Below are 23,977 nucleotides of genomic sequence, written 5' to 3'. Positions count from 1 at the left end.
GTTGGGGTGTATGTGTGTGATGTGCTGAGTGGGCAGTCAGAGCAGGGCTGTGTGTGTGTATGTGTGTGATATGAGTGGGCAGTCACAGCAGGGGTGTGTGTGTGGTGGGAGTGGGCAGTCAGGGCAGGGTTGTGTGTGTTTTGGGGGGAGTAGACAGTCCTCACCTTAGTGATTTGGGCACACTGGCTTCCTGATGGACTTGTTCATCTGAAACCAGCACCTTTCTCAGGGCCGTTGTCCTGACTGGACCTCCTGCCAATAATCTTATGGGATCCAGACTCTCCCCATTGTTGTCTCTCTCCAAATGTCACTTTGTCCACTGCCTTTGCCTGGTACCTCTCGAGGATATGACCCTCTAACACTTCTTCCTTCTGGTCACTTTCTCTAGAGAACCTACCATGACCCAACAGGACCTCAGATTATTTTTTTCTGTGCTTCTCTTCCAGTTCCATGGTCAGACTGTAGGGACTCTAGTTGTCCAGCATCTAATACTCATCTGATTGACTGCACTTGAGACATGGCTGGCACTAAATATATTGTTTCCAATGCATCTTACCTAAAGCTGTAGACCAATGACATGGTGGGCAAAATGCTGAGAGTGGATAAGAAAAATATAGAGCTGAAACAAGGGACCCACAAAAAACATAAATAATATAGCCTTTCAACAACATGAGTAAAACTCAAATGTGTGAACCTGAGTCATGTTATTTGTCTGTTTCCTGGTAGTGACGTCCTATACATGGAACCAGGCAATGAAACTCAACCTTCAGATTTTCTTCTCCTGGGATTCTCAGAAGACCCAACACTGCAGCCCCTCATATTTGGGCTCTTCCTCTCCATGTACCTGATCACTGTGGCTGGGAACCTGCTCATCATCCTGGCCATCCTCTCAGACCCCCACCTCCACACGCCCATGTACTTCTTCCTCTCCAACTTGTCCTTGGTAGATGTCTGCTTCACCTCCACCACTGTCCCCAAGATGCTGGTGAACATCCAGACGCAGAGCAAAGCCATCAGCTATGCAGGCTGCATCACCCAGATGTTCTTCTTCATACTCTTCACAGGATTGGATGACTTTCTCTTGGCTGTGATGGCCTATGACAGGTTTGTGGCCATCTGTCACCCCCTGCACTACACAGTCATCATGAACCCTCAGTTCTGTGTGCAGCTGGTCCTGGTGACCTGGGTAATCAGTGCTTTGCATTCCTTGTTGCAAAGCTTGATGGTGCTGCGACTGTCCTTCTGTACATACCTGGAAATCCCCCACTTCTTCTGTGAACTGAACCAGGTGGTCCACCATGCCTGCTCTGACACCTTTCTTAATGATGTGGTCATCTATGTTGTGGCTGTACTACTTGGTGGAGTTCCTCTCTCTGGGATCTTTTACTCCTACTCTAAGATCGTCTCCTCCATCCGTGCCATCTCCTCAGCTCAGGGGAAGTATAAAGCATTCTCCACCTGTGCCTCTCACCTCTCCGTTGTCTGTTTATTTTATTGCACCTGCCTAGGTGTGTACTTTAGTTCTGCTATTACCCAAAACACACACTCAACTGCAACAGCCTCCATGATGTACACCGTGGTTACTCCCATGCTGAACCCCTTCATCTACAGCCTGAGGAACAAAGACATGAAGAGGGCTCTGGAAAGATTCTTTGGCAGACACTCTGTCGCCAAGGCCGTTGAACCAGGACTGAAGAAGTCCCCATGACTGCTAGACTCAGGTACTTGGAATCACACACTCTGCAGCTTGGATCTGACTGTAGAACTTTCTCTTTGTATTTATTTCACGTGGTTTCCACTTCTCTGACATTCACTTCTCCATGCAATCCAAGTAATTCACTTCCTTAGGCTTTCTGCTCCTTCATTCTCCTTTATGGATGAGTAGTATTCCATAGTGTATAAATACTTTTTCTTCGGGCCGGCGCTTCAGCTCAGTAGGCTAATCCTCCGCCTTGCGGCACCAGCACACCAGGTTCTAGTCCCAGTCGGGGCACCGGATTCTGTCCCGGTTGCCCCTCTTCCAGGGCAGCTCTCTGCTGTAGCCCAGGAGTGCAGCGGAGGATGGCCCAAGTCCTTGGGCCCTGCACCCCATGGGAGACCAGGATAAGTACCTGGCTCCTGCCATCGGATCAGCACAGTGCGCCGGCCGCGGCGGCCATTGGAGGGTGAACCAACGGCAGAGGAAGACCTTTCTCTCTGTCTCTCTCTCTCACTGTCCACTCTGTCTGTCAAAAAAAAAATACTTTTCTTCATCCAGTCATCAGTCGATGGACATCTAGATTTATACCATATCTTATGATGATAAAATAAATTGAAATTCTGTTTCTGCATAAGTTAAAGAAAAAAGGAAGGAGGGGGGCTTGAGGGCGGGAGAAAAGGAAAGAGAAAAGTATGATTATCTTCTTAGAATTGTATCTATGAAATACATGAAACCTTCACTCTATCATAATAAAATTTAAAGATTTATAAAAGAATTTTGCATAATTCAGAAGGAAGAAAGTTATGGAAAGTCTGTATTTCACCTTCATTCAATAAATGAGAGCTTTACTGGTTACAGTATTATGGGTTCACAGTTTTTTTTCACTTAAGACTTTGACTATTCCCCCCCAAAAAAAAAACAGGTACCATTTGTTTCTCTGATTTTTATTAACTAATAGAGTACCTAAAATGTTATGTATTGGAGTGAAATTGATATTTTGAGATTCAATGATTGTTCACAGTTCTTGTCTCTACTGTTAAGGAATAGTGTTTTTTTACCTCACACTATTTTTTGAACACTTTACTTAGTGTAGGGTTAATCATCAAAATAAAATAAACTGAAAATTGATCTTTGTAAAAATTAACAGTGGGAATAGGAGAGGGAGGAGGAAGAAGGGTGGAGCATGGCAGGAGGGAGGCTAGGGTGTGAAGAATCACTGTGTTCCTAAACATATTTATAAGAAATACATAAAACTTGTAGACCTTAAATAAAACTTAGAAAAAGAAAAAAGGAAAAGGAATACTCCTGAAACACAGGCAATCAAAGCCTAAATAGACAAACAGTGTTTTATCAAGCTGAGAAGCTTCTATACTGCAAAGGAAACACTCAGCAAAGTGAAGAGACAACCAACAGAATGGCAAACAAATTTGCAGTTTATGAAACTGATAAAGGATTAATATCAATTTATAAAGAACTCAAGAAACTCAACAAAACAAATCGTACAATGGGCAAAGGACAACAGACGCAGGAAAAAAAGCTCAGGATCACTAGCCATCAGGGCAATGCAAGTCAAAACCACAATGAGATTTCACCTCACCCCAGTTAGAATATCACTTGTACAGAAGTCAACAAACAACAAATGCTGGCAAGGTTGCGGGGAAGACAGTACCCTAATCCACTGTTGGTGGGGATGTAAACTGGTGCAGCCACTGTGGAAGACAGTATGGAGATACCTCAGAAATCTGAATATAGACATACAATATGACCCAGCCATCACACTCTGGGAATTTACCCAAGGGAAATGAAATCAGCATATGAAAGAGTTATCTGTACCTCATGTATTTTGCAGCTTAATTCACAATAACTAAGATGTTAATCTTAGTTATTAAAGATTTATTCATTTATTTGAAAGTCATAGATACATAGAGAGAAGGAGAGGCGGGGGGGGGTGGTCTTCCATCAGCTGGTTCACCCAATTGGCCACAATGGCTGGAGCTGCACCAATCCTAAGCCAGGAGCCAGGAGCTTCTTCCAGGTCTCCCATGTGAGTGCAGGGACCTGAGGACGTGTAGGCCTGCTTTCCCAGGCTAGCAGAGAGCTAGATCAGAAGTGGAGCAGCCAGGACTCAAACTGGCACCCATATGGGATGCCAGCACTGCAGGCACTGGCTTTACCTGCTACACCACAGCACCACCCACCTTCCAAATGTTGCTAATGAAGACTGGATAAATAAATTATGGTATATATACACTAGGAATAACACACACATGTAAAAAATGAAATCCTGTCATTTGCAACAAAATGAATGCAACTGAAAACCATTATCTTTAGTTAAATAAGCCATTCACAAAAAGAAAAATACCGTATGTTTTCCCTGATCTGTGGTAAAAATAAAATACCTAACAGGTAGTGTGCAGAGGTGAAAGTGACACTTTGAAATTCATTTATTTTGAACAGCACTTGCCTCAGCTGTTGAGAAACAGTGGTGTTTGTTCTTGGTATTATTTGCTGAACTCTTTAATTAGTGTAGGGTTAATCTTATGAGTGTAAAGTTAACTGAAAATAGATCTTTGTAAAAAATAAGAAATGAACTGAAAGAGGGGAGAGGAAAAAGGTTGGGAGTGAGGGCAGGAAGGAGGGAAGGGTAGGAAGCTTCACTATGTTCCTAAATCTGTATATATGAAATACATACAATTTATTTACCTTTAATTAGTTGTTACATTCATTATTAATTTTTAAAATTATTGTAAAGAGCAAATACAAAACAAAGGAGAAAATACATTTCATACTGTATATTATGTTGATCTGCCTCAGTGATAGCAACTGTGGAGTTTTCAGATGAAGAGACAGGACACAGGAGCATGCGTTCTAAGAGCATGCCACCAGATAGCTTTGCACCAACAGTTTTTATTAGAGGGTACCAACAATTCTGCAAGCCACTGGGCACATAGGCAAGGTTATACATCAACTTCATGATTGGGAAAGTGAATCTTGTCTAGTAGTCCATGATAGAGAACAGAACAGTGATGTAAATCTTCAAAAACAGTCCCACCAGGTACCAATTAATGTCCATTAGTCTTCTGCTGCCTCCGCTGCCACATTCCTCTGGGAACAGGTGTGTCCATCCCCCTGCCGGTATTGGCAGAAAACAGAAACTGCAGCGGTGCCTCTAATCCCAGGGCAGTTTGCAGCTGGGAGAAACTTAGGCAGTGTCTTCTATAAGCAACTACTTCCCCCATCCATTTCTATCCAAAAACATCACATTGAAAGAAATTTTAATTACATATATGGTACAAATATAAAGACAGGATAAGGAAATGGAAATGTTGTTTGCCTGATTTGATCCATCTATTTTTTGAAAGATTTATTTATTTGAAAGGAAGAGTTACACAGAAAGAGAAGGAGAGGGAGAGAGAGCAAGAGAAAGTCTTCCATCTGCTGGTTCACTCCCCTGTTGTCAGCAATGTCCAGAGCTGTGCTTATCTGAATCCAGGAGCCAGGAGCTTCTTCTAGGTCTCCTACATGGGTGCAGGGTACCAAGGACTTGGGCCATCTTCTAATGCTCTCCCAAGCCACAGCAGAGAGCTGGATCAGAAGTGGAGAGGCTGAGACACAAAACAATGCCCATATGGGATGCCGGCACTGGAAGCAGTGGCTACCCAATATGCCACAGCACCAGCCCCTCAATCCATTTATGCTGTATACTTGTGTTGAAATATTTCACAATACTCCATAAAAACACACAAATATTACATGTTAACCAACATAGTTATTTTTTATTTTTCTATTTTGTTAAATTTTCATTTTATTTGAAAGTTAGGAACCTGGAACTCAGTGCTGATACCTTGCGTGGGTGTCAGGGATCTGACTACTTCAATCATCACCACTGCCTCCTAGGATCTGAATTAACAGGAAGCTGGAGTCAGGATCTGAACCATGTACTCCACTATGGGCTAAGGGCACCTCAAGTGATGTTTTAACCTCTATGCCAAATGCCCAGGGCTGCCAGCCTCACCCCAAAGCAGTCATCCCCTCCCCAACACCTTTGACAGCTGCCACTGCACTTACTACTCAATGCTACTCAGTGCTTGTGAGAATGGGAAATTAACTCAAGGCAACTCTTTCAATGGCCCATTGAAAGGTAGAATACCTCTTCACTTACTCAACCTACCATTCTGAATTCTTTCTGATGATGTGAGGTTTTTTAAGATTATTTATTGACTTGAGAGGTATAATTAGAGACAGAGAGAGTCAGAGAGAGAGAGAGGTCCCCAGCCAGGGGACCTCCACCCAGCAGCACAGATGCAAAATGGATCATGAGATCATTAAGAAAGCTGTCAGAGCAGGCACTGTGCACCAGCTCAACCAGGTCACAGAAGAAGTGGGGGATTTCCAGGTGTGTGCAGGACAGTCACAGTACCATTAAGCTTTGTAATAAGGCGTGCAGGGCAGTGGTGATCCAAGTGGCCAGAACCAGCAGCACACAGAACTGGGGGTTCATGATGACCATGTAGTGCAGAGGGGGACAGATGGCCACGAACTGGTCATAGGCCATCACGGCCAGAAGGAAGTTGTCCAACTCTACAAAAGGCAAGAAGAAGAACATCTGGGTGATGCAGCCTGCAGAGATGATGACTTGGCTCTGCGTCTGGATGTTCACTAGAATCTTGGGGACAATGGTGGAGGTGAGAAAGATGTCAGAAAATGACAGGCTGTAGAGGAAGTGGTGGAGGTGAAGCAGACGTCCACCAAGGACAGGTTGGAGAGGAAGAAGTACATGGGCATGTGGAGGTGGGGGTCTGAGAGGATGTCCAGGACAATTAGCAAGTTCCCAGCCACAGTGACCAGGTACATGGAGAGGAAGAGCCCAAATATGAGGGGCTACAGCGCAGAGTCCTCTGAGAATCCCAGAAGAAGGAATGTGAAAATGTGTTTATCATTCCCTGATGCCTTTTTGTTGTGATGGTGTCGCTCCCCCTCTTCGTGGAGGAACGACACTAAACCCTGCGCTGTTCTTTTGTCTGCTTGGCCCTCCCCGGGTTTGCTGCTGGTTCTTCCCGGGTTGGCTACCGACCCTTCCACCTCCGTGGAAGGGCGGTTCCCCCTAGCCACTTTCCCCACTTCCGCGGGGGAGCGGCACACCGCCGGCCGGCTCTCTCGGGGGCTGCACAGGTGTTCCCTCAGATGTTCCTCGGTGCATGTTGTCTCTCTCCTCCTGTATAGTCCTCTTCCACCAATCCCAACTCTGCTACCCACACGCCGAGTACGCTGCTCTCCTCCAATCAGGAGCAGGTCCTGCTGCTTATTGGTTGAACTGGAGGCAGCTGTATAGAAGCTGTTTCCTCCTCTCCCAGCGCCATATTGTGGGAGAGCAGATGCATAAAATAAGTCTTAATTCGAGTAACAGTCTAGTCCCAGTTGCTCCCCACATGATGGCTTCCAAGAAAGAGAAAATATCATAGTTACTTTCTACACACTCACAGCTCACATTGGTGAATTTCTATCACTTGGATACTGCTCACATTGATTTCTTTATACTATGCTTGCATCTCTTCCCATTGATTACTCGCATCCCTGAAGAGGGTTTCTTTCCCACTTAGCATTGTCCCCTGATTGCATGTACATTTTCTACTCTTTTAGTAAGTAATTATTTCCTGCACTTGAGTAGCATAAATTGACTTCTGACCATATTGCAGGCACTGTGAATCCATAAGTCTAATAAATTAGAAGGAGAAAATTGCCTATATCCCAATGATGTAGTTGGAGCATAAGCCAACAAATGAATGTTCTAAATAAGATGGAAGTAGTTATAAAGGAGGATTGGATTAAAGGTGTATTTTACAGTTGCCTATATAAGAGTAGCATTGTGTGTTGCCACATGGTGTTGCAATACCTCCATACACCATTTTCTGTCCAATCAGGGTAGATATACCTATCTCCTCAAAAATGGAACATTTCTTCATGGTGATAACATCCAAAACCCCATGTTCTCATTTTGTATTCGAGAAATCTATAGTACATTCATGGGATTTGTAATCATCTGACTGCATAATAGAACCCAAGAACTTCTTACTCCCCTTTAACTATAACTTAGTGTCCATTAATCAACCTCTCCCCATCCCTGTCCCTCTTCAGTCTAAGAACCACCCTTACACTGTATGATTTTTTGAAAAGGTAAGCAGTGATTTGAAAGTGATTCCTTCTAAATATGAACTGTTGATTGAGTTCTTCTTTCCATACTGCAAATGTTACCTTTGGATAGCTGAGCCTTGGAATATACAGCCCAAGTTCTTCAGCTGTGAACACTGCTTTCTTACCACAGCAGGTGCACACACACGTGCGCGCGCACACACACACACAAAGACACACCTGCAGACAAACACTAAGGCACAAACAAAGACACCACAGTTTTCTGGGGCCATGTTGCTATCATGTCCTTCTCATCCCTAGCTGCTCTGATAGAGTGATGATTTGATACACACAGATTGATGATATCAGATTCTTTTCTCTACACAGTGAATGTAATTCCACTGAAAAAGTTTAGCTCAAAACCCTCCCAGGAACAAGTAAAAGTAGGACTCTATTCTGGTATGACAAGCTTCACCCTTGTATCTATTTAGCCAAACTGCTGGTTCAGTCCCCAAATGCCCACAACAGCAGATGCTGTGCCAGGCTAAAGACTGAAACCCTAGAAGCCAATTGAAATCTCTCAAGTCAGTGGCATGAACCTAAGGACCTGAGCCATCACCATTTCCTCCCAGTATGCACATGAGCAAGAATCTGGAATCAGTGGTGGGTCAGGGACTTGCATCTAGAAACTGTGATGTGGGATGCAGTATCCCAAGTGTCCCAACTGCTATCTCAAAGGCCCTCCTTAAGAGAATAGCAACAACAATGCCATTAGGTTAAGTACAGTGGCTGAAAACAACTGTGTGAAACAAAATTCCTTGTAATTATAAAGCTATTTTTCAGTTTTAAAAAGGAAAGCAATTCAAGATGAATTACCCAATATTTGCAAAAAAAAAAAGATGTAACAAAAAGGCTTTAAAATGTGAAGAGGAAGTAGAATATAAAGCTATCACTTCACTTATGAAACAATCCCAGCTGATCATGGCATCTGAGGGATGCTGAGTCAAGTGATAAGCAAGTATGGGTTTCCAGGGCCGGCACTGCAGCTCACTTGGCTAAACCTCCACCTGCAGCACTGACACCCCAGGTTCTAGTCCTGGTTGGGGCGCCGGATTCTGTCCTGGTTGCTCCTCTTCCAGTCCAGCTCTCTGCTGTGGCCCGGGAGTGCAGTGGAGGATAGCCCAAGTGCTTGGGCCCTGTACCCGCATGGGAGACCAGGAGAAGCACCTGGCTCCTGGGTTTGGATCAGCACACCTGCTGTAGTGGCCATTTGGAGGGTGAACCAATGGAAAAGGAAGACCTTTCTCTCTGTCTCTCTCTCACTGTCCACTCTGCCTGTCAAAAAAAAAAAAAAGAATGGGTTTCCAGTGACAGTGAAGGTGATGCAACTTTTAGAAATAGGTCTGAGGCCGGCACCGCGGCTCACTAGGCTAATCCTCCGCCTAGAAGCACCGGCACACCGGGTTCTAGTCCCGGTCGGGGCGCTGGATTCTGTCCCGGTTGCCCCTCTTCCAGGCCAGCTCTCTGCTGTGGCCAGGGAGTGCAGTGGAGGATGGCCCAGGTGCTTGGGCCCTGCACCCCATGGGAGACCAGGAAAAGCACCTGGCTCCTGGCTCCTGCCATCGGATCAGCGCGGTGCGCCGGCCACAGCGCGCCGGCCGCGGCGGCCATTGGAGGGTGAACCAACGGCAAAGGAAGACCTTTCTCTCTGTCTCTCTCTCTCACTGTCCACTCTGCCTGTCAAAAAATAAAAATAAAAATAAATTAAAAAAAAAAAGAAATAGGTCTGGGGGGGCAGAACCAAAATGGCAGAATAGTGAGGGCGCACACCAACAGTCCAGGAAAATTTAGTTTAATAAAAGTGGAGTTACGGTAGCCTCAGGAAAAGGATCAGGGAAAAATTGCAGAGGAAACTCTTCCGGATCTAGTGGCTGTGACTCGGAGGACCTACGGGGAGAGCAAGGTCGCCCACTGCATGGAAGCTGAGCCATGGGAGCCACCGGGGCCACAAGACCCACCGGAGCAGCTGGACCCGCCAGACCCACCAGACCTGCCAGACCCGCCGGAGCCGCAGAGTCTGCACGCCAGTGCTGGAAGGGGAGGTGAGCTAAACACCCCTCAGTAACCCGAGATATTGGCGGGGAAAGGCAGAAAAAGCCTGCAGAGAACGAGGCCTGAAACCCCACTGGGGAAAGTTCACCAGGCTGGCTGGAGGAGAGAAAAAAATTTAATAAATAAGGGGAACCAGCATGGACATTTAGCCTCTCTCTCCATTCACCTTACAAAGCCGAGCAAGACAAAGGGCAGGCGCCATTTTAGGTAAGTAAAGTGGTGCATGCCATTTTGCATATGTAAAGCGGGTGCCCCTCATTAGCCAAGCAGAAAAACCTGACTCTGGTAAGCAAACGAATACCCACAGGGGCCAGATTTCATACATCAACTACCCTCAATTCCACTCAGCTGTGTGGAATTATTTCCCAACTGAGTCAAAAAAAAAAAAAGATAGAGAGAGAGAGAGAGCAAGAGAACAATCAGGGTGAATCACCTTTGGCACACCCTTAACACTGTAGAACCAGAGCTCTCTGGCCACACCCATCATAGCCTCTAAGGATCCATCAAAAGCAGACAGTCCTCTTAATCTAGAGTCAAAGTATAACGAGAAAAAACCAAAGAATTTCTCCAATATGCCAAACAAACGCAAAAGCCAAGGTAACAAGAACAAGGAAGACACTATGACGCCCCCAAATAAAATAGACACCCCAATTCAAGATTATGAAGATGATGAGATAGAAGAAATGCAAGAAGCAGATCTCAGAAAATTGATAAGAACATTAAGAAGTTCTCAAAAACAAATTCTTGAACTACAGAAATCCTTAATGGACAAGATAGAAAATCTCTCTCATGAAAATGTAATATTAAGGAGGAATCAAAATGAAATGAAACAACTAGTAGAAAATGAAACTGTGATAGTGATGAGAAATAATAATGAAATGAAGAATTCAATAGATCAAATGACAAACACATTAGAGAGACTTAAAAACAGAATGGGTGAAGCAGAAGAGAGAATATCGGACTTAGAAGACAGAGCACAGGAAAATATACAATCAAACCAAAGAAAAGAAGAGGAAATTAGAAATCTAAAAAATATTGTCGGGAATCTTCAGGATACTATTAAAAAAAAATTCAGGTTCTAGGAGTTCCTGAAGGATGGAGAGGGAGAAAGGATTAGAAGGCCTTTTTAGAGGCAAGATGGCAGAATAGGAAGGGAGCACACTGATAGTCCGGGGAGAGACAGTTTAATAAAAGTGGAGATACTGCAGGTTCAAGGAAGCATAGGGGAAGAAACAGCAGAAGAAACTCTCCCAGAACGAGTGATTCACAGTGGACCTGTGTGGAGAGCGTGGGAGCCCACAGTTCGGGACACCAGCGGCAGACTCAACACACCAGCGCTGGAACTCGAGGTGAGCCAAACCTCACTAGCCCGAGACACCGGCAGGCAAGCGGAAAGAGGAGACTAGAGGGAATGACCCCGGGTGGGGGGAAGTTCACCAGGCTAACTAGAAGAGAGAGAGAGAGAAAAAAGTGACTGATATGGACACGGGTTTCTCTCTCTCCGCTCACCTCTCAAAGGCGAGCAAGACAAAGAGCAGGCGCCATCTTGGACATACGTCATAAGCAGAGCGACCTCAGGTCTGCACCGGCCCTGAGCCTAGCAGAAAAACCTGACTCTGGGCGGGGTGAATTAACAGATTAGGACCTAGTAAATTTGTGGTGCTACTGAACTGAGACTGTGAAAAAAGAGACAGTGGGGGAGAGAACTCAGGGAATTCACATGAGTACTCTCCAGAGATGCTACAATTCCGTAACTTTGGCAACCCAGTGGGAGACTGAAGGAGAATTTGAGCCCACTCTGAGGGCCGAACAGATTCCCTGTGTGGTCCTTGGGAAAGAGCTTCCAATCTCTGGCTCCTGTGGGTATATCATTTGCCTGATAACTACCTCCAACTTCGTTCAGCTGTGCGGAATTACTTCCCTTTTGAATCAAAGAAAGAAAGAGAGAGAGATCTACCATGCCTAACCTGGGAGTGTCATCTTTGGCACACCAAACAGAGCTCTCAGGCCACACCCATCTCAAGCCTCTAAGGCTCCATCAAAAACAGACAGTCCACTTAATCTAGAGTCATAGTATAACAAGAAAAAGCACCACAGTGAAGAAACCAAATATCTCCAATATGCCAAATAATAAACGCAAAAACCAAGGTAATAAAAAGAAGGAAGTCACCATGATGCCCCCAAATGAAATAGACACCCCAATTCAAGATTATGAAGATGATGAGATAGAAGAAATGCAAGAAGCAGATCCCAAAAAATTGATATAAACATTAAGAAGTTCTCAAAAACAAATTCTTGAACTACAGAAATCCTTAATGGACAAGATAGAAAATCTCTCTCATGAAAATGAAATATTAAGGAGGAATCAAAATGAAACGAAACAACTAGTACAACAGGAAACTGGGATAGTGACAAGAAATCATAATGAAGTGAAGAATTCAATAGATCAAATGACAAACACATTAGAGAGCCTTAAAAACAGAATGGGTGAAGCAGAAGAGAGAATATCGGACTTAGAAGACAGAGAACAGGAAAGGATACAGTCAGACCAAAGAAAAGAAGAGGAAATTAGAAATCTAAAACATATTGTCGGGAATCTTCAGGATACTATTAAAAAACCCAGCATTCGGGTTCTAGGAGTTCCTGAAGGCATGGAGAGGGAGAAAGCATTAGAAGGCCTTTTTAGTGAGATATTAGCAGAAAATTTCCCAGGTTTGGAGAAGGACAGAGACATCCTAGTACAGGAAGCTCACAGAACCCCTAATAAACACGACCAAAAGAGATCCTCACCACGACACATTGTAATTAAACTCACCACAGTGAAACATAAAGAAAAGATCCTAAAATGTGCAAGAGAGAAACGTCAGATTACTCTCAGAGGATCTCCAATCAGACTCACAGCTGACTTCTCATCAGAAACCCTACAAGCTAGAAGGGAATGGCGAGATATAGCCCAGGTACTAAGAGAGAAAAACTGCCAGCCCAGAATATTATATCCTGCAAAGCTCTCATTTGTGAATGAAGGTGAAATAAAGACCTTTCATAGCAAACAAAAATTGAAAGAATTTGTCGCCACTTGTCCAGCCCTACAAAAGATGCTTAAGATGTGTTGCACACAGAAACACAGAAACACAGTCATCAATATGAAAGAAGGTAAAGGAAGGAAATCTCACACCAAAAGATCACATGATGTTCAAAACATATATCATAAAATATCTTTGGCAAATGGCAGGGCAAAGCTACTACTTATCAATAGTCACATTGAAAGTTAATGGCCTGAACTGTCCAGTTAAAATACACCAATTGGCTGACTGGCTTAAGGAACAAAACCCATCTATTTGCTGCTTACAAGAAACACATCTTTCCAACAAAGATCCATACAGACTGAAAGTGAAAGGCTGGGGAAAGACATACCATGCCAACAGAAATGAAAAAAGAGCAGGCGTAGCCATCTTAATATCAGACAACATAAACTTTACCACAAAAACTGTTAGGAGAGACAAAGAGGGGCACTATATAATGATTAAGGGATCAATTCAACAGGAAGATATAACGATTATCAATGTATATGCACCTAATTACCGGGCACCGGTTTATCTAAAAGATTTGTTAAGGGACTTAAAGGGAGACTTAGACTCCAATACAATAGTGCTGGGGGACTTCAACACTCCACTCTCAGAAATAGACAGATCAACAGGACAGAAGATCAACAAGGAGACATTAGATTTAAATGACACTATAGCCCAAATGGATCTAACAGATATCTACAGAACTTTTCATCCTACACAGAAAAATTTACATTCTTCTCAGCAGGACATAGAACCTTCTCTAGAATTGACCACATACTAGGCCATAAAGCAAGTCTCAGCAAATTCAAAAGAATTAGAATCATACCATGCAGCTCTCAGACCATAAAGGAATGAAGTTGGAAATTAGCAACTCAGGAATCCCTAGAGCATACACAAACACATGGAGATTGAACAACATGCTCCTGAATGAACAGTGGGTCATAGAAGAAATCAAAAGAGAAATCAAAAATTTTCTGGAAGTAAATGAGGATAACAGCACAACATACCAAAACTTATGGGATACAGCAAAAGCAGTGTTAAGAGGAAAGTTTATATCAATATGTGCCTACATCAAGAAATTGGAAAGGCACCAAATAAATGAGCTTTCAATGCATCTCAAGGATCTAGAAAATCTGCACCAAACCAGACCCAAATCTAGTAGGAGAAGAGAAATAATTAAAATCAGAGAAGAAATCAACAGGATTGAATCCAAAAAAAAATTACAAAAAATCAGCCAAATGAGGAGCTAGTTTTTTGAAAAAATTAACAAAATTGACACCCCATTGGCCCAACTAACCAAAAAAAGAAGAGAAAAGACCCAAATCAATAAAATCAGAGATGAAAAAGGAAACATAACAACAGACACCACAGAAATAAAAAGAATCATCAGAAATTACTACAAGGACTTGTATGCCAGCAAACGGGAAATCTATCAGAAATGGATAGATTCCAGGACACATACAACCTACCTAAATTGAACCAGGAAGACATCGAAAACCTAAACAGACCCATAACTGAGACAGAAATTGAAATAGTAATAAAGGCCCTCCCAACAAAAAAAAAAAAGCCCAGGATCAGATGGATTCACTGCTGAATTCTACCAGACATTTAAAGAAGAACTAACTCCAATTCTTCTCAAACTATTCAGAACAATCGAAAAAGAGGGAATCCTCCCAAATTCTTTCTATGAAGCCAGCATCACCTTAATCCCTAAGCTGGAAAAAGATGCAGCATTGAAAGAGAATTACAGACCAATATCCCTGATGAACATAGATGCAAAAATCCTCAATAAAATTCTTGCCAATAGAATACAACAACACATCAGGAAAATCATCCACCCAGACCAAGTGGGATTTATCCCTGGCATGCAGTTATGCTTCAATGTGCACAAAACAATCAATGTGATACACCACATTAACAGACTAGAGAAGAAAAACCATATGATTATCTCAATAGAAGCAGAGAAAGCATTTGATAAAATACAACACCCGTTCATGATGAAAACTCTAAGCAAACTGGGTATAGAAGGAACATTCCTCAATACAATCAAAGCAATTTATGAAAAACCCACAGCCAACATCCTATTGAATGGGGAAAAGTTGGAAGCATTTCCACTGAGATCTGGTACCAGACAGGGATGCCCACTCTCACCACTGCTATTCAATATAGTTCTGGAAGTTTTAGCCAGAGCTATTAGGCAAGAAAAAGAAATTAAAGAGATACAAATTGGGAAGGAAGAAGTCAAACTATCCCTCTTTGCAGATGATATGATTCTTTATTTAGAGGATCCAAAGAACTCTACTAAGAGACTATTGGAACTCATAGAGGAGTTTGGCAAAGTAGCAGGATATAAAATCAATGCACAAAAATCAACATCCTTTGTATACACAGACAATGCCATGGCTGAGGAAGAACATCTAAGATCAATCCTATTCACAATAGCTACAAAAACAATCAAATACCTTGGAATAAACTTAACCAAGGATGTTAAAGATCTCTATGATGAGAATTACAAAACCTTAAAGAAAGAAATAGAAGAGGATCCAAAAAATGGAAAAATCTTCCATACTCATGGATTGGAAGAATCAATATCATCAAAATGTCCATTCTCACAAAAGCAATTTACAGATTCAATGCAATACTAATCAAAATACCGAAGACCTTCTTCTCAGATCTGGAAAAAAATGATGCTGAAATTCATATGGAGGCACAGGAGACATCAAATAGCTAAAGCAATCTTGTACAACAAAAACAAAGCTGGAGGCATCACAATACCAAATTTCAGGACATACTACAGGGCAGTTGTAATCAAAACAGCATGGTACTGGTACAGAAACAGATGGACAGACCAATTGAGCACAATAGAAACACCAGAAATCAACCCAAACATCTACAGCCAACTTATATTTGACCAAGGATCAAAAACCAATCCCTGGAGTAAGGACAGTCTATTCAATAAATGGTGCTGGGAAAATTGGATTTCCACATGCAGCATCATGAAGCAAGACCCCTACCTTTCACCTTACACAAAAATTCATAAAACATGATTAAAGACTTAAATCTACAACCCGACACCATCAAATTATTAGAGAGCATTGGAAAAACTCTGCAAGATATAGGTACTGGCAAAGACTTCTTGGAAAATACCCCAGAAGCACAGGCAGTCAAAACCAAAATTAACAATTGGGATTGCAGCAAATTGAGAGGTTTCTGTAATGCAAAAGAAACAGTCAGGAAAGTGAAGAGGCAACCAACAGAATGGGAAAAAATATACACAAACTATGCAACAGATAAAGGGTTAATAACCAGAATCTACAAAGAGATCAAGAAACTTCACAACATCAAAACAAACAACCCACTTAAGAGATGGGCCAAGGACCTCAATAGACATTTTTCAAAAGAGGAAATCCAAATCGCCAACTGACACATGAAAAAATGTTCAGGATCACTAGCAATCAGGGAAATGCAAGTCAAAACCACAATGAGGTTTCACCTCACCCCGGTTAGAATGACTCACATTCAGAAATCTACCAACAATAGATGCTGGCGAGGATGTGGGGAAAAAGGGACACTAACCCACTGTTGGTGGGAATGCAAACTGGTTAAACCACTATGGAAGTCAGTCTGGAGATTCCTCAGAAACCTGAATATAACCATACCATTCAACCCAGCCATCCCACTCCTTGGAATTTACCCAAAGGAAATGAAATTGGCAAACAAAAAAGCTGTCTGCACCTTAATGTTTGTTGCAGCACAATTCACAATAGCTAAGACCTGGAAACAACTGAAATGCCCATCAACAGTAGACTGGATAAAGAAATTATGGGACATGTACTCTTTAGAATACTATACCGCATGAGAAACAACGAAATCCAGTCATTTGCAACAAAATGGAGGAATCCGGAACACATCATGCTGAGTGAAATAAGCCAGTCCCAAAGGGACAAATACCATATGTTCTCCCTGATCGGTGACAACTGACTGAACACCAAAAAGGAAACCTGTTGAAGTGAAATGGACACTATGGGAAACGGTGACTTGATCAGCATAGCCCTGACTGTTAATGAACAACTTAATACATTATCCCTCTTAGTAGTTTTTTTTGTCTGTTCTACTTAATATGACTGGTTTAATTCTATAATTAATACACAGTTATTCTTAAGTGTTGAAATTTAACTGAAATGTGATCCCCGTTAAACCTAAGAGTGGGAATAAGAGAGGGAAGAGATGTACAATCTGGGACATGCTCAGGCTGACTTGCCCCAAATGGTAGAGTTAGAAACATACCAGGGGATTCCAATTCAATCCCATCAAGGTGGCATGTACCAATGCCATCTCACTATTCCAAGTGATCAATTTCAGTTCACAATTGATCATAATGAAAGGACTAAGAGTCAAAGGGAGCACATAAACAAGTCTAGTACCTGCTAACACTAACCGATAGAATAAATAAAGGGGAGAGTGATCCAACATGGGAAGCGAGATACTCAGCAGACTCATAGAATGGCAGATGTCCTAAATAGCACTTTGGCCTCAGAATCAGCCCTAAAGGCATTGGGATCCGGCTGAAAAGCCCATGAGAGTATTTCAGGCATGGAAAGCCAAGACACTCTGGGGGAAAAAAAAAACTAAATGAAAGATCTCTGTGAGTGAGATCCCAGTGGAAAGAACAGGTCTTCAAAGAAGGAGGTACCTTTCTCTGAAGGGAGGAGAGAACTTCCACTTTGACTACTACCTTGTCTAAATATGATCAGAGTCAGTGAACTCAGGGGGCTTCCATAGCCTTGGCAACTCATGACAAGAGCCTAGGGTGATTACTGATGCCATAAACAAGAGTGTCAATTTGTTAAGTCAACAACAGGAGTCACTGTGCACTTACTCCTCATGTAGGATCTCTGTCCTTAATGTGCTGTACACTGAGACTTAATGCTATAACGAGTATTCAAACAGTATATTTCACTTTGTGTTTCTATGGGGGTGCAAACTGTTGAAATCTTTACTTAATGTATACTAAACTGATCTTCTGTAAAAAAAAAAAGAAGAAGAAGAAATTATCAATTCCCAACTTGATTCTCACTGGGATTAAACATGACAATAGATCTGATCTGATTTCATCATCATTTAAAAAATCATCTATTATTTTTCACTTTATGTTTCTGTGTGGGAGCAAACTGTTGAAATCTTTACTTAATGTATACTAAGCTGATCTTCTGTATATTAAGATAATCAAAAATGAATCTTGATGTGAATGGAAGGGGAGAGGGAGTGGGAGAGGGGAGGGTTGTCGGTGGGAGGGACGTTATGGGGGGGAAGCCATTGTAATCCATAAACTGTACTTTGGAAATTTATATTCATTAAATAAAAGGTAAAAAAAACTCATGGGAAATCTGTATTCTGAAAAAAAAAGAAAGAAATTATGGGACATGTACTCTATAGAATACTATACAGCAGTCAAAAACAACGAAATCCGGTCATTTGCAACAAGATGGAGGAATCTGGAAAACATTATGCAGAGTGAATTAAGCCAGTCCCAAAGGGGCAAATATCATGTGTTCTGCCTGATTGGCGACAACTAACTGAGCACCAAAGGGGAAACCTGTTGAAGTGAAATGGACACTATGAGAAACAGTGACTTGATCAGCTATTGTCCTGACGGTTGATGTACAATGTAATACTTTATCCATTTTAGTATTTTCTCTTTGTTTTGTTCTAGTACTATTGGTTGAACTCTGTGATTAACACACAATTATTCTTAGGTGTTTAAATTTTAACTGAAAAGTGATCCCTGTTAAATATAACAGTGGGAGTAAGAGAGGGAGGAGATGTACAATTTGGGACATGCGCAATCGGACTTGCCCCAAATGGTGGAGTTGGAATCATGCCAGGGGATCCCAATACAATCCCATCAAGATGGCATGTACCAATGCCATCTCACTAGTCCAAGTGATCAATTTCTGTTCACAATTGATCACACTCATAGGTCTAAGAGTCAAAGGGATCACACAACAAGTCTAGGGTCTGCTAGTACTAACTGATAGAATCAAAAAGGGAGAGAACGACCCAACATGGGAAGCGAGATACACAGCAGACTCATAGAATGGCAGATGTCCTAAATAGCACTCTGGCCTCAGAATCAGACCTTAAGGCATTCGGATATGGCTGAAGAGCCCATGAGAGTATTTTAGGCATGGAAATCCAAGACACCCTGGGAAAAAAAAAAAAGAAGACCTAAATGGAAGATCTGCGAGTGAGATCCCAGTGGAAAGAACGGGGCCATCAAAGAAAGAGGTACCTTTATCTGAAGGGAGGAGTGAACTTCCACTTTGACTGTGACCCTGTTGGAATAAGATCAAAGTCGGCGAACTCAAAAGGCTTCCATAGCCTTGGCAACTCATGACTTCAGCCTAGGGAGATTACTGACGCCATAAACAAGAGTGTCAAATTGTTAAGTCAACAACAGGTGTCACAGTGTACTTACTTCTCATGTAGGATCTGTCCTTAGTGTGTTGTCCAATGTGAAGTAATGCTATAACTAGTACTGAAACAGTATTTTACACTTTGTGTTTCTGTGTTGGTACAAACTGATGAAATCTTTACTTAATATATACTGAATTGATCTTCTGTATATAAAGATAATTGAAAATGAATCATGATGTGAATGGAATGGGAGAGTGAGCAGGAGATGGGAGGGGTGTGAGTGGGAGGGAAATTATGGGGGGAGCCATTGTAATCCATTAACTGTACTTTGAAAATTTATATTACAAAATAAAAAATAAAAAAAAATTTAAAAAAAGAACATTTACCTGAGGTCACCTGATGGCTATCCCAGTCTATTTCAGATAAAGCAATCACATTGTTAGTTTCCTTCTTGATTAATTAGTTTTTGTATTTATCTGTGATGTGAAAATGAACAGAATTGTACATTTAAACCAACACAGGACTCATTGCTTTCAATGAAATGATTGCAGTGGAACCCTAAGCAGGGATTGAGAGGCAGAAAGTGGTTTCACTAAAAGTAGAACATGGATCCAATTAAGAGGAGGAGAAAAATACAGTGGTAACAGAGGAGAGATCCACAGACAAGGGGGGGATATTTATTGTTTATTATTGTTCATTTCCATTCTGTTTACAGAGAGGCAGATACAGAAAGACATAAGGAGAGACATCTCCCACGTGCTGGTTCATGTTTCAAGTGCATGGAACCCAACTAATTGGATAACTACCTGCTGCCTCTCAGGGAAGAGGTGGGACAGGAACCATGGCAGAACCTAGTAGAAACCCTACTCACAGATGCTAAGAGGCAGTCCTCTAAACAGACCCAGAACCTTGCACAAAACACAGAAATCTATACTCCAGCTGCTAAATATAGACTGTAACATTCATTAGTAAAAGGAAGGATTCTATGTATTAAACATTGTCTTGCTATTTTTCGCTAAGCTGGTGGTCATCATAACCAAATGAAACAAACCAATGGAACACAGCTGCAGAATTCCTTCTCCTGGGATTCTCAGAGGACGCAGCACTGCAGCCCCTCATATGTGGGCTCTTCCTCTCCATATACCTGGTCACTGTGGCTGGGAACCTGCTCATCATCCTGGCCATCCTCTCAGACACCCACCTCCACACGCCCATGTACTTCTTCCTCTCCAACTTGTCCTTGGTGGACGTCTGCTTCACCTCCACCACCATCCCCAAGACGCTGGTGAACATCGAGATGCAGAGCAAAGCCATCAGCTATGCAGGCTGCATCACCCAGATGTACTTTTTATTGCTTTTTGCAGGACTAGATGACCTTCTCCTGGCTGTGATGGCCTATGACAGGTTTGTGGCCATCTGTCACCCCCTGCACTACACAGTCATCATGAACCCCCAGCTCTGTGTGCAGCTGGTTTTGGTGTGCTGGGTCATCAGTGTCCTGTATGCCTTGTTGCACAGCCTACTGGTGCTGCAGCTGTCCTTCTGTGCACACCTGGAAATCCCCCACTTCTTCTGTGAACTGAATCAGGTGATCCACAGTGCCTGCTCTGACACCTTTCTTAATGATGTGGTCATGTATTTTACAGTTATGCTGTTGGGTGGGGGTCCACTGGCAGGGATCCTTTACTCCTACTCTAAGATCGTCTCCTCCATCTGTGCAATTTCTTCTGCTCAGGGGAAGAATAAAGCATCTTCCACCTGTGCCTCTCACCTCTGCCGTCTGCTTGTTTTATTGCACAGGACTCGCTGTGTACTTTAGTTATCCTATTACCCAAAACCCACAGTCAAATGCAAGGGCTTCGGTGATGTACACAGTGGTCACCCCCATGCTGAACCCCTTCATCTACAGCCTGAAGAACGAAGACATAAACAGGGCCCTGAAGAAGTCTCTAGGAGAGAAATCATAAATGTGCAATTGTCTTGGGGCTGAACAAGAGCCAAGGATTTCAGGGATCAAAGCCTCAGCATTGGAAATTCCTGCTGTTGGATCTGATTGTGAAAGTAGAATTTCCTCCTCTGTTTATGTGCTGGACTCTCTATCATATTGATTTCAACCTCTCTGTGCATTTTAAACAACTCACATAGAAAGTCATCAGGGGTCTTCAGTATCCCACAGGTTTTCCCTTAGGTGTTTTCTTATTCTCGAACATTGTATTAGAAGTATTTTCATATTCCCATTTGTCTCATGGAACAGTAAGGATGTCTTAGGAGTAATTTTTTCCTACCTGATATACATTGTACTGAGTAGCATTTCTTTGGTTTTATGGGAAAAAATTCATGTGTGTTACTCCTACGGAAGGCCTACACATGGCAACTCAGCTCATCTACCTAGTTTATAGATCATGAAAAGCTGATGCCACAGCTTTTCTCTTTTACCCCCATCATTCTTGTGTATCCACTCCTTTTAAGGCTCTCCCTGATAATGTGGAATTTACCTTGTTCATTTGATTTACAACTTGTCAGTGAGGTTTAACTCACCCTTTAAGATCCTGTTCTATTTCAGCTTCATGCCCATTGTGACCACCATAGATGTGGAAACCAATCCCTAAGGTATCTGCTGCATGGTTTTCTTAGGAAGACAGGTTTACTGTCTATAGATCATTTTGAAATATCAGTATATGAATGGTGAACAGATGAGTGGTTCTTAAGAGGCAGATGCTGGGTGAGGAGATGGGTGGTTGTGGCTGCACAAATGCTACACTGGGGGTCTTACGCATGGCATCTTATGTGCATGCTTTGTATTTTGGTTGGTCCTGATGTTAATGTCCTGTGTGTGATGCTTCACTGTGTTTTTCAAGCTGTTACCATTGAGGACACTGAATTGAAGGGTGCATCATCTCCCTCACTCATTCTTACAAATGCCTGTGCTGCTCATGAAGTGCCAGGGAAACAGTGAGCCCCTGCACCCCTGAACTGCCCGGCCAGTGGTGTGCCCCTTCCCCAGCCCTTGTAACAAACTCCTCTTCTGCTCCCCATGACCATAGCTGCTCCGTGATCCTTCCTTCACAGAATGAACAGTTTTGTGCCTTTTCTACTGGCATCCATTGGGAACCTTTCCAAGGGCCTTTATCCAGTCCAGCGCTGCAGCCAGGGCACTGCCCACTGCCCAGCCCCCCACCCCCACCCCAGCATTTGGGGTGTCATCCTTCCACACCCTCGGGGGAGACATCAGCGAGTTAGAGCATCATCGGGATCTCGGGCCGGGGTGCGTGTGTGTGTGTGTGTGTGTGTGTGTGTGGAGCTGACCTGAGCAGGTGCTCAGAAGCTTCAGACGCCCCCTGGAGAACGGCACGGAGCAGTGCCACACGGCTGCCCGAACCTGTGTGGGTTGACCCCTGTTTAAAGCTGCTGCTGCTTCCTGCTGGGGCAGGGTCCCCGACTGCTGGCCATCTTCCTCGTGGCTGTGTCCTGGCATTTACGTGGTGAGCGGGTCCTGAACCATCTCCAGGAAGTAGAGATGTCCCTAAGGGAGACGATTTCCTGAAGGTGTGAACAGCCAGCGTCTGCTCTGCCACCACCTGTGGACTTGGGGTGCTCTGGTGCGGCCCCCACCCCTGCACCCCTGGGCTGCCCGGCCACTGGCCCTCTTGTACCCCGGACGCCTAGTGGCTTGGTCATGGGTTGCAGCAAAACCTTTTAACAGCCCTGCTGCTTGTCTGCATTGGGCCTGTTTGGGAGTCAGGGGCATCTTGGGCCTGCACAGGGTGGGCTCCGGCCCAGTGCCCTGCCTCAGGCTGATGGTGCCTGGGACCCCTGGCTCATCTGCTGTAGGAACCCTGGGCAGCCTGAGCTGCAGGCTCTGCAGGGAAGGGCCTCCCTGGCTGGCTGTGATCTGAGTGCCCTGGTGGGGAGGGGGCGGTGCTATCCAGAACCGGGTGCTTGCACCTTCCACTGCTTCTGTGGGTGCTGCCCCCCCAGGTCCCCTTGAGCCTGCTGTGGAGCTGAGCTCAGCCCTCTGACACCTGGCCCTCTCTCTGGTCACCAAAGGTGGCTTCTGTCATGGCAGCAATGAGACATAGAGGCCAGAAGGGGCCACCAGTACACAGAGCCTCGTCTCAGCCTGCACAGGGAGCAGGGAGGGAGCAGGTGCCAGCCCTGGCCTGGCTGGACCTGGATCCCTGGGGCTGGGGCAAGGCTGGGGCAGGGGGCAGCAGTCATGGGGCCCAAGGTCGGGTGGCAGGCAGGACACAAGGCTGACAGCTGTTTCCCCCGGGGGTGGGCTAGACAACCACCCGTGGGTCCTTATGTCACAGATGAGGAAACAGGCAGGTGCCTGAGACAGGGTCCATAACCCCCTCCCCCAACACCCCATCCACCTCCCGATCTGAAGGTCCCCAGTGATTTGCTGTAGATGGGGAGATACTGCGTGTCCTCCATTGCCGGCTTCTGCCCCCGGCTTTGGCTGTGCCGGGGACCTCAGGTGGCTGCTAATCTCATCAATCCGGGGCCTTCACCCAAGCCACAGATGGCTCTGCCAGGCTCCAAGCCTTGT

At 43.8% G+C, this 23,977-nt stretch overlaps 1 protein-coding gene and 1 pseudogene across 1 annotated transcript; both read left to right on the top strand.

The window, feature by feature from the left end:
- Positions 1-739: 739 nt before the first annotated feature.
- On the top strand, positions 740-1,752 carry LOC100343014 (olfactory receptor 7A17-like). The gene has a single exon (XM_070059511.1). It carries the CDS (start codon positions 740-742, stop codon positions 1,706-1,708), a length of 969 nt encoding a protein of 322 aa, XP_069915612.1. The 3' UTR covers positions 1,709-1,752.
- An 8,051-nt stretch (positions 1,753-9,803) lies between these two features.
- LOC100343267 (olfactory receptor 7A17-like) lies at positions 9,804-21,392 on the top strand (annotated as a pseudogene).
- The last annotated feature ends 2,585 nt before the right edge of the window (positions 21,393-23,977 follow it).

Source organism: Oryctolagus cuniculus, chromosome 16 (assembly GCF_964237555.1).
Source record: "Oryctolagus cuniculus chromosome 16, mOryCun1.1, whole genome shotgun sequence".
Taxonomy (NCBI): domain Eukaryota; kingdom Metazoa; phylum Chordata; class Mammalia; order Lagomorpha; family Leporidae; genus Oryctolagus; species Oryctolagus cuniculus.
Note: the sequence above shows the minus strand (reverse complement) of the source record. Positions and strands in the feature narration are given on the sequence as shown.

Excerpts from the sequence above, each read along its gene's own strand:
- LOC100343014 (XM_070059511.1), top strand. The coding sequence starts at position 740 with ATGGAACCAGGCAATGAAACTCAACCTTCAGATTTTCTTCTCCTGGGA.